This window comes from Mandrillus leucophaeus, unplaced genomic scaffold (assembly GCF_000951045.1).
Source record: "Mandrillus leucophaeus isolate KB7577 unplaced genomic scaffold, Mleu.le_1.0 Scaffold508, whole genome shotgun sequence".
Lineage (NCBI taxonomy): Eukaryota > Metazoa > Chordata > Mammalia > Primates > Cercopithecidae > Mandrillus > Mandrillus leucophaeus.
In genome coordinates, this window is record NW_012105453.1 from 1340436 (window position 1) to 1352490 (window position 12055).

The 12055-nt window shown below is 40.0% G+C and overlaps 1 protein-coding gene across 1 annotated transcript in view; it reads right to left on the minus strand.

The window, feature by feature from the left end:
- The window catches only part of NDUFA9 (NADH dehydrogenase (ubiquinone) 1 alpha subcomplex, 9, 39kDa), a 39151-nt gene that overhangs the window by 12283 nt on the left and 14813 nt on the right, over positions 1-12055 (minus strand). Inside the window, exons 7-8 of the mRNA XM_011996275.1 lie at positions 7486-7553; positions 6199-6275 (exon numbers count right to left, since the gene is read on the minus strand). Coding sequence (XP_011851665.1) covers positions 6199-6275; positions 7486-7553 — 145 coding nt within the window. The remainder of the gene's footprint in view (positions 1-6198; positions 6276-7485; positions 7554-12055) is intronic.

The following is a 12055-nucleotide window of genomic DNA, read 5'->3' on the forward strand; positions in this document are numbered from 1 at the left end:
ACTGTTTTAAATGTGTCCCAGAGACTCTGGAACATTGTGTCATTGTTCTCATTGGTTTCAAAGAACATCTTTATTTCTGCCTTCATTTCGTTATTTACCCAGCAGTCATTCAGGAGCAGGTTGTTCAGTTTCCATGTAGTTGTGCAGTTTTGAGTGAGTTTCTTAATCCTGAGTTCTAATTTGATTGCACTGTGGTCTGAGAGACTGTCATTTCTGTTCTTTTGCATTTGCTGAGGAGTATTTTACTTCCAACTACGTGGCCAATTTTAGAATAAGTGTGATGTGGTGCTGAGAATAAATTATATTCTGTTGATTTGGGGTGAAGAGTTCTGTAGATGTCTATTAGATCTGCTTGCTCCAGAGCTGAGTTCAAGTCCTGGATATCCTTGCTAATTTTCTGTCTCATTGATCTTTCTAATATTGACAGTGGGGTGTTAAAGTCTCCCACTTTTATTGTGTGGGAGTCTAAGTCTCTTTGTAGGTCTCTAAGAACCTGATTTTTGAATCTGCTCCTGTATTGGGTGCATATATATTCAGGATAGTTAGCTCTTCTTGTTGCATTGATCCCTTTACCATTACATAATGCCCTTGTCTCTTTTGATCTTTGTTGGTTTAAAGTCTGTTTTATCAGACTAGGATTGCAACTCTTTTTTTTTTTTTTTTTTTTTGCTTTCCATTTGTTTGGTAAATATTCCTCCATCCCTTTCTTTTGAGCCTATGTGTGTCTTTGCACATGAAATGGGTCTCCTGAATACAGCAAATTGATGAGTCTTGACCCTTTCTCCAATTTGTCAGTCTGTGTCTTTTAATTGGGCCATTTAGCCCGTTTCCATTTAAGGTTAATATTGTTATGTGTGAATTTGATCCTGTCATTATGATACTAGCTGGTTATTTTACCCATGAATTGATGCAGTTTCTTCATAGTGTCAATGGTCTTAAGAATTTGGTTTGTTTTTGCAGTGGCTGGTATCGGTTGATCTTTTCCATGTTTAGTGCTTCCCTCAGGAGCTCTTGTAAGGCAGGTCCTGGTGGTGGCAAAATCTCTCAGCATTTGCTTGTCTGTAAAGGATTTCACTTCTCCTTTGCTTATGAAACTTAGTTTGGCTGGATACGAAATCCTGGGTTGAAAATTCTTTTCTTTAAGAATGTTGAATATTGGCCCCCATTCTCTTCTGGCTTGGAGGGTTTCTGCTGAGAGATCCACTGTTAGTCTCATGGGTAACATACCCTTTGTGGGTAACCTGACCTTTTTCTCTGGCTACCCTTAATATTTTTTCCTTCATTTCAGCCGTGGTGAATCTGACAATTAAGTGTCTTGTGGTTGCTCTTCTCGAGGAGTATCTTTGTGGTGTTCTCTGTATTTCCTGAATTTTGAATGTTGGCCTGCCTTGCTAGGTTGGGGAAGTTCTCCTGGAGTTTTCCAAATTGGTTCCTGGTTCCATTCTCCCCATCACTTTCAGGTACACCAACCAAATGTAGATTTGGTATTTTCACATAGGCCTATATTTCTTGAAGGTTCTGTTCGTTTCTTTTCACTCTTTTATCTCTAGTCTTTTTGCTTTATTTCATTGAGTTGATCTTCAGTCTCTGATATCCTTTCTTCCACTTGATCAATCCGGCTATTGATACTTGTGTATGCTTCACAAAGTTCCCATGCTGTGGTTTTCAGCTCCATCAGGTCATTTATGTTCCTCTCTAAACTGGTTATTCTAGTTAGCAATTCATCTAACCTTTTCTCAAGGTTCTTAGCTTCCTTGCATTGGGTTAGAACATGTCTACTTCTGTCAAATCATCAAACTCATTCTCCATCCAGTTTTGTTTCCTTGCCGGCAAGGAGTTGTAATCCTTTGGAGGAGAAGAGGCTTTCTGGTTTTTGGAATTTTCAGACTTTCTGACTGGTTTCTCCCCATCTTCATGGATTTATCTACCTTTGGTCTTTGAAGTCGGTGACCCTTGGCTGGGGTCTCTGAGTGAATGTCCTTTTTGTTGATGTTGATCCTATTCTTTTCTGTTTGTTAGTTTTCCTTCTAACAGGCCCCTCTGCTGCAGGTCTGCTAGAGGTCCACTCCAGACCCTGTTTGCTAGGGTATCACTGGCAGAGGTTGCAGAACGGCAAAGATTGTTGCCTGTTCCTTCTTCTGGAAGCTTCATTCCAGAGGGCACCTGCCAGATGCCAAACAGATTTCCCCTGTATGAGGTGTCTGTTGGCCCCTACAGGGACGTATCTCCCAGTCAGGACACATGTGGGTCAGGGACCCACTTGAGGAGGCAGTCTGTCCCTTATCAGAGCTCAAATGCTGTGCTGGGAGATCCGCTGCTTTCTTCAGAGCTGCCAGGCAGGGACGTTTAAGTCTGCTGAAGCTGCACCCCCAACTGCCCCTTCCCCCAGGTGCTCTGTCCCAGGATGGTGGGGTTTTATCTATAAGTCCCTGACTGGGGCTGCTGCCTTTTTTTCAGAGATGTCCTGCCCAGAGAGGAGGGAATCTGGAGAGGCGGTCTGGCCACCATGGTCTTGCTGAGCTGCAGTGGGCTCTGCCCAGCTTGAACTTCCTGGTGGCTCTGTTTACACCGTCAGGGTAAAACCACCTACTCAAGCCCCAGCAATGCAGACGCCCCTCCCTCCCAAGCTCATACGTCCCAGGTCGAGCTCAGACTGCTGTACTAGCAGCAAGAATTTCAAGCCAGTGGATCTTAGCTTGCTGGCCTCTGTGGGGGTGGGACCCGCCAAGCCAGACCACTTGGTTCCCTGGCTTCAGCCCACTTTCCAGGTGAGTGAAAGGTTCTGTCTCACTGGCATTCCAGGTGCCACTGGGGTATGGAAAAAAACTCCTGTGGCTAGCTCAGTGTCTGCCCAAACAGTGGCCATTTTGTGCTCGAAACCCAGGGCCCCGGAGGTATGGGCACCAGAGTGAATTTCCTGGTCTGTGGGTTGCAAAGACAGCAGGAAAAGCGCAGTAACTGGGCCACAGCGCATGGTACAGTCCCTAATGGCTTCCCTTGGATAGGAGAGGAAGTTCCCCGATCCCTTAAGCTTCCCAGGTGAGACAACACCCCACCCTGTTTTGGCTCACCCTCCTTGGGCTGCACCCACTGTCCAACCAGTCCCAATGAGATGAACCAGGTACCTCAGTCGGAAATGCAGAAATCACTCGCCTTCTGCGTCAATCTCACTGGGAGCTGCAGACTGGAGGTGTTCCTATTCGGCCATCTGGTCAGCAATCCTTGTTTTATAACTTTTACACTGAAGTGTCAGAATTATTTTAATTTTTTCATGTACAGTGCGAGGTAGGAGTCTAAGTTCATGTTTTTTTAATGTGGATATCCCAAAACCATTTCTTGAAAAGACTATCCTTTATGAACAGACATTTCTCAAAAGAAGACATTCATACAGCCAACAGACACATGAAAAAATGCTCATCATCACTGGCCATCAGAGAAATGCAAATCAAAACCACAATGAGATACCATCTCACACCAGTTAGAATGGCAATCATTAAAAAGTCAGGAAACAACAGGTGCTGGAGAGGATGTGGAGAAATAGGAACACTTTTACACTGTTGGTGGGATTGTAAACTAGTTCAACCATTATGGAAAACAGTATGGCGATTCCTCAAGGATCTAGAACTAGATGTACCATGTGACCCAGCCATCCCACTACTGGGTATATACCCAAAGGATTATAAATCATGCTGCTATAAAGACACATGTACACGTATGTTTATTGTGGCACTATTCACAATAGCAAAGACTTGGAATCAACCCAAATGTCCATCAGTGACAGACTGGATTAAGAAAATGTGGCACATATACACCATGGAATACTATGCAGCCATAAAAAAGGATGAGTTTGTGTCCTTTGTAGGGACATGGATGCAGCTGGAAACTATCATTCTTAGCAAACTATCACAAGAACAGAAAACCAAACACCGCATGTTCTCACTCATAGGTGGGAACTGAACAATGAGATCACTTGGACTCGGGAAGGGGAACATCACACACTGGGGCCTATCATGAGAAGGGGGGAGGGGGGAGGGATTGCATTGGGAGTTATACCTGATGTAAATGACGAGTTGATGGGTGCTGACGAGTTGATGGGTGCAGCACAGCAACATGGCACAAGTATACACATGTAACAAACCTGCACGTTATGCACATGTACCCTAGAACTTAAAGTATAATAATAATAATAATTAAAAAAAAAGACTATCCTTTCCCCTTTGAAATGCCATACCACCTTTTTCAAAAATCAGTTGTCCATAAAGATTTATTTCCGAACTATCAATTCTGGTTAATTCATCTATATGTCAATTTTTATGTCCGTACCACACTATCTTGATAATTATAGCTGTTAAGTTTCAAAATTATGAAGCTTAATGGTTTTGTCTATTGTGGGTCTTTGCATTACTATATAAATTTAGAATCAATTTATCAACTTCTGCCAAAAAGTCTGTTGGAATTTTGATAAAATTGAGTTGGATTTGTTGATCAGTTTGAAGGAACTTATCATTTTAATCACACTGACTCATCCAATCCATGAACATGGGATGTCTTATTAGGTATAATACGACAAATTAAATTGTTAAACTTATACTTAAATATTCTATTATTTCTGATGCTGCTGTGAATAAAATTCTTTTCTTAATTTTATTTTCAGATTGTTCATTTACTAGTATATATTGATTTTTCTATGTTGATCTTATACATCGTGATTTTGCTGAATGTGTTTATTCATCATCACAGCTGTGTGTATGTATGAGTGTGTATCAATAGGTATTTTATGAGTGAATGGCAAATAGAATGGACCAACATAATATAATTCATAACTACAAAAAACCTAGGAGTTAAATTACAGTCTTATGCCACTGCCTTAGCCTCAAAATATCAGAGAAAAAAGCAAAGATTTTTTCCTGGGGTTGAAGAGACAAGAAATGTATAGATGCGTATCTACAATTTCAAGAGGAAAAATATCTACACGGCAATGTCTAGTATTATTTTTCCCATCATTACGCCAGACAAGAATGACTTACTGGAGCCCAGACGAGAGGATAGTGGCTGGGCAAAGGTAAAAAGGAAAACGTGCAACTCATCTAGAGCTGGAGCAAGTAAAGTTCACAAAGCCATTTCTGCTCATTTATTCCCTGAAATCCTAGTCCATGTACCTCTTCACTAGAACTAATGTCTTTTGTGTTTAGTATTTTATGAAACCTGTATTGAATATACCGAATTATAATTCTTCCCCTAGACTATATTAACTGATTGCATGCTAATGTACCAAACTGGGAAGTGAAAAGGAGAAATATGTTTCGCAGCTGCTAGTTGACATGGAAAACCAAGAGCTTTTCACACTGAAAAAAATTGTTTGTTAAATAATAATAGTGGAACAGAACAACGTATAGATTCAGAATTCTGGGAATACATTCTATGCCTCTTGGCTTAAAGAGAAAAGTGTCATTTTCCTCTAGAGGCAAATATTTCTTAGGAATTAGGCTATCCCTTAATTACTGAGCCAGATCCTTCACTTTCACAGATGCCAACTGTCACTAGTTTGCTTCACAGAATCACAGTGTTCTGAACCACTTACTAGGTGAATTTGATACCTCTCAACTTGGCAAATGAAGTCTTAGTTTTTGACGTTTAGTTAATTCAGCAAAAAAAGTCCTAAGCTTAGCTGTGACATGATTTAGTAATTTCAGGTAAGTCACGTAGCTTAACTGTACCCATTTTTTTCTGAGAGCAAATTTTAGCAAAGAGCATAAAAGAAATAATCAATCTTGCATACCACTAGTAATTGTGCTATCAACCACCCATTTTCAGTATCTGGGGTCATTGTGATACTCCATCAAAATTAATGTGGTTTTATAACCATACTCACTCCCTGAAAGTGTTTTGTTTGTGTTTTAGAATTTACAGCAATATCCTTTTATATTTAAAAACACCACTGGAGTAGTACAAAACCATCGCTAAGGGCCACGGGACTAAGTATATGTAATAGTCTAGGGCAGTGGTTCTCAGACTTTGGTAACAGGAGAATCATTCATTAAAGTAGATTCCAGGTTCCCTCAAATTCTGATTTAATGCAAGCAATGAGGAGATTCTGATATTGTAAAAGTGCAACAAATAAATCTGTTAGTAACTAATGTAGATATTGATTCCTTCATTATAATAGCACATTTTAAAATTCAAACTCTAAGCACTTACCCAACGAAAGCAAAGGTTTTCCCGCTGGCATCGGGATCCTTAACTATGTTAACAATTCCTTTGGACACATCTACGACCTATAAGAAATTATAATATATGTTTAAGTAATTGTTGAAAAAGAGAGAGAATAGGAGATGGAGAGATAGAAAGAAAGGAAAGAAGGGAAAAAGGAGGGAAGGAAGGAGAAAGGAAGAAGGCCACACTGATCTCAACAAAGAAAATGTAAAGTTAAAATAATGGCATTATCTATTCCCAGAAAGCTTCTTAAAAGAATGAGTCTTCCCTAGAGCTCAAATAATCCCTGCTATCCAGGTATTTTCCAAGTACGTATAATCCAAGGCTCATCCAGGTATTTTCTGTAGTAGGAATGCACTTACCCTCAGATAGCTTGAGGCCTTTCTGATTTGCTTTTGCCCACAACTTGCCAAGCTCATCTCTTACCACTCCCAACTCTCTTATTAAGCATCACAAACTATTAGGCTGAACCATATGGAATTGCTAATATTCTACCATTTTGATTTTCAAAAATAGTAATAGTGATTTTGGCCCCCAGGGGACAGTTGACAACTGTCTGGAGTCATTTTCAGTTGTCACATCTGAAGGATGGTGTGACTGGCATCTAGTGGCTAGAGGGCACGAATACTGCTAAACATCCTTCAACAACCCCCATAACGAAGAATTATCTGGCTCAAAATGTCAATAGTGCCACTACTGAGAAAACTTGGTTCAATCTAACATGGAATCCAACATGCTCTTTCACCTCTGGGCCCCTGTATATACCGTTCCCTCCGCATGTAATACTCTTCCCCAACTCCCTTCATCAGGCTTACCTTTAGTCATCTTTAAGGTTTTACCCTAAACGCCCTTCCTTCTGAGATGCCCAAGTCTAGATTAGGTGCCCTTCTGATGTAATTACATAAAACCCTCTCCTTATCATAGCACTCATCACATTGTACAATAACTGCTTTACTTATCTGCCTCAGACTGAAAGCAATTTGAGAATAGCAATTTGTGTCTATCTAGTTAATATCTTTACTTCCCTAATGATATGTGACATGTATGATGTGTCTAGCACATTAGGAGTTCAATAATTTTTTCTTAAATGAATGAACAAGTGAACACAGAGAGAAGGCATGTACCTTTTAAGTAAACTGAGAGGGAGCTAGCTGACACAAGGTGACAAAGAAAATGACAGAGTTACTAAATTAGGACAAAACCAGAAACCTGATCACCCAAATCTGAATTCATCAAAAATCCCTTTCTGACCCCCTTCATCCAAGTACTTACATATACTGGTTGTTTAACTGTCGTCCAGCTCAAAGATCCAAGGGGCATAAGACCAAACTGACGCAGATCTAGTGGAAGAAAGAATGAGAACTACACTGAGAAGGTTTAAGTTGCTCTAAGACCCAACAATCTTAAGATTAACATAATTATTGTGCATAATAGAAATAATATAATGAATGTAGCTGACTCTGAGGAAGTAAATGCACTTACAAAAGGCAGTCATTAGCTTTCCAGATAACAAACACGGAAAATAAAAAGGCCAAACGTTTAAAACCGTGACAAACAAAGAATAGAGGTCAAATGGCTTGACAACTAGTCTGCTCTGCAATGCTAAAGCATCGCCATGCCCAAGACTGGACTCTAGCTGCACCCATTCTAAAGAGAAACACAGAACTCTTCCTCCTTATCATACTTATCTGTTGATACGGCAACAGAACAGATGAGCTGTCTATCTAGTCAATATCTAGATGCGTTCTGCTGCTGTATCAATAGATGAGTGATACAGCACAGATAACCCAGAAAAAGGGCCTAATGGAAATATTAGTTGATATATGGTGCTGGCACAATTATTCTGCTATTTGAAAAAAACGTGAGATAATGTTTTAGTTCCCACCATAAACTAAAACAAATCCCAAGTAGTTTAAATGTTAGGTTAAAAAAGTTTTTTATTTTTTTAATTTTTTTTTTTATTAAAGCATTTAAGAGTAGAAATTAGGCCGGGTACAGTGGCTCATGCCTGCAATTCCAGCACTTTGGGAGGCCAAGATGGGTGGATCACAAGGTCAGGAGTTTGAGACCAGACTGGCCAATATGGTGAAACTCCATCTCTACTAAAAATACAAAAATTAGCTGGGCGTGTTGGCACACACCTGTAGTCCCAGCTACTTGGGAGGCTGAGGCCAGAGAATCGCTTGAACCCGGGAGGCAGAGGTTGCAGTAAGCCAAGATTGTGCCGCTGCACTCCAGCCTGGGTGACAGAGTGAGACTCCGTCTCAAAAAAAGAGTAGAAATTATTCACAATAATACAATAAAGAATAAAATACTTAAAAATAAACTTTATCAAAGTGGCAAAAGACACATGCTGAAAATCACAAAACATTGCTGAAAGAAATTAAAGGCACAATTAAATGGAAAGGCATCCCAAGTTCATGGAATGGAAGACTTAATAGTGTCAGGATGTTGCTATGTTTTAAATATGTTCCCTCCAAAGTTCAGACGTTGCCAATGTGACAGGAACTAACAGATAATTAGGTCATGAGGGTGCTCCCTCAGGGATTAAGGACCTCATAAAGGAGGCTTCATGCAGCATTCAGCTAGCTTGCTCTTCTCCTCTTCTGCCATGTGGGGACATAGCATTTGTCCCTTTTACCCTTCCACCTTCTACCATGTAAGCACACAGCAAGAAGGCCCTCACCAGATGACAGCACCTGGATCTTGAGATTCCCAGCCTCCTGAACTGTTAGAAATAAATTTCTCTTCTTTATAAATTACTCAACGTTTGTTGCACCACAAAATGGACTAAGACACATCTCAATTCTACCCAAAGCCATCTCAGATTTAATGCAATCCCTATCAAAATCCCAATGGCTTTTTATTTTTGCAGAAATATAGAAAACTGCATCTTAAAATTCATATGGACTTTAAAGGGATTCCTTTAAACAGCCAAAACAATCTTGAAAAAGAACAAATTTTTGGAAGTCTCACACTTTCTGATTTCAAAACTTATTACAAAGGCACAGCAATCAAAACAGTGTAGTGATCAAAACAGTGGCATAAAGACAAAGATACAGAGCAATGGAATAGAGAAAAATAACTCTTGCCTATATGGTCAAATGATTTCCAACAAAAGCACCAAGACCAATCAACAGGGAAAGATAATCTTTTCAACATACTGGATATCCACATGCAAAAGAATAAAATTGGACCCTTACCTCATACCATATACCCAAACTAAGTCAAAATGGATCAAAGACCTAAACCTAAGAGCTAAAACTAAAACTCTTAGACAAAAAGGAGAAAGCTTCATGGCATTGGACTTGGCAATGACTCCTTAGACACAATACTAAAAGCACGGGCAACAAAAGTAAAAATAGATAAACCTGACTACATCAAAATTAAAAACTTCTGTGCCGCAAAGAACACAATTAACAGAGTGAAGAGGCAAACTAAAAAATGAGAGAAAATTTTACAAATCACATGTCTGAAAAGCATTTAACATTCTGAATAAACTCCTACAACTCGATAACAAAAAATAAACAACCCAATTTTAAAAATTAGCCAAGGACATGAATAGACATTTCTCCAAATAATAAAGTAGCCAAAAAGCACATGAAAAGATGCTCAACATCACTAATCATTAGGAAAACATAAATCAAAACCACATTGTGGCCAGGCATGGTGGCCCATGCCTATAATCCCAGCACTTTGGGAGGCTGGGGCAAAAAGACTACTTGAGGCCAGGAGTTCGAGTCCAGCCCGGGCAAGAGAGCAAGACCTGTCTCTACAAAGATATTTATATATTTTTAGCCAGGTGTGGTGGTACACACCTGTAGTCCCACCTATGTAGGAAACTGAGGCAAGAGAATCCCCTGAGCCCAGGAGTTCAAGGCTGCAGTGAGCTGCGACTGTATCACTGCCTAGGTGACAGAGCAAGACCCAATCTCAAAAACAAAAACAAAAACAAAAAACACACACAATGAAATACCACCTTACAACCATTAGGACGGCTATTATCAAAAAAACAGAAAATAACAAATGTTGACAAAGACCTGGAGAAACTGGAAACCTTGTGCACTATTGGTGGCAATGTAAAATGGTGCAGCCACTATGGAACACACTATGGTAGCTTGTCGAAAAAGTAAAAACAGATAAACCATATGATACAGAATTCCACTTCTCAGTACATACAACAAATAACTGAATCAGGGAAATTTCGTACATCCATGGTCACATGGTCACATTGACCATGCAGCAGCATTCACAATAGCCAAAAGTGGGAAGCAACCCAAGTATCCACTGATGGACGGCTTAAACAGAATGTGGTAAACACACACAACAGAATATTATTCAGTCTTCAGCAGGAAGGAAATCACATCACACGGTACAACATGGATGAACCTTGAGCATATTATGCTAAGTCAAATAAGCCAGCTACAAAAAGACAAATACTGGATGATTGCACTTATATGAGGTGGTCAAATTCATAGAAACCAAAAGCAGAATGGTAGTTGCCAGGGTCTGGGGGGAAGGAGGAAACAGGGAGTTGTTTAAGGGGTACAGAATTTCAGTTTTACAAGAAGAAAAAGTTCTGGGGATTGGTTGTACAACAATGTAAATAACTTAATTCTACTGAACTGTATTCTTATAAATAGTTAAAAGGGTCTTAATCCTGTCTTAGTCTTAAGACTCTAAACTCCAAAGTCTCATCCAAATATTATCTAAATCAGATATAGATAAGACTCAAGGTATGGGTCATCCTGAGGCAAAATTCCTAACTATGAACATGTGAAACCAGACAAGTTATGTGCTTCCAAAATACTGCGGTGAGACAGGCCTAAGATAGACATTCCTATTCTAAAAGGAAGACGTAAGAAAGAAGAAAGGGTGACAAGTCCCAAGCAAGTCCAAAATTTAGCAAGGTAAATTCTATTAGATTTTAGAATCTAATCAAAAACACACACAATGAAATACCACCTTACAACCATTAGGGTGGCTATAAAAATCAAGAATAATCTTCTCTGCCTAGATGCATTGCCTTCTAGATTCACAGAGGTGGTAGTCTCACCTTCAGGACCCACTGAAGCGGCAGTTCTAACTTCCAGGACCTATTGGGGCAGTAGTCCCACCCCAGTAGCTCTGCTGGGCAGAGGGTCACACCTCAAAGGTTCCAGACGGCTACAGTCCCAAGGATCAGGCAGCTGTACCTCCAAGACTCTGGGTGGTCCCACCTCCCAGGTCTCTGACACAGACCATATGGTCTGTTGAAAGTGAGGCAATGGCCCCATCCTTTGAAACCAAAGAGGTAGTTCTAAACATCTCTGAACCACTTTTGGGGTCATTCTTCCCTTTTCTTGAAGAATAGCTCAAATTCACAGCCAAATAGCTCTATGGTCTGGTCCTGTAGGATATCAGAAGTCTGACAGGCTTCTTTCATTCTGCCCCTTCTAGTTCAAACTGGTGGTGACTTTGCTGATGTAATCTCATCTCTATTCCTGGCTTCTGCTGAGACAGTTTATCAGTTTGTGAGTCGCATCCACAGGCTCTTCATCAAACGGTTGTTCAGCTGCACTCCTAGTGTTCTCTTCAAAACAAGCTTCCTCATTTTTTGCAATATGGATAAGCTGAGAATTTTCCAAATCTTCAGGTTCTGGTTCCTTTTTGCTTAGCAAGTCCTTCTTCATTTCATCTTTCTCTCTTTTTGTATTTTATTATAAGCAGTCGGGAGGAACCAAGGCATTTCTTCAATACTTTGTACTTAGAAATCTTCTCAGCTGAATAAACAATTTCATCACTCACAAGTTCTACCTTCTACTAGAACACATACAGGTCAGCCAATTTCTTTGCCATTTTA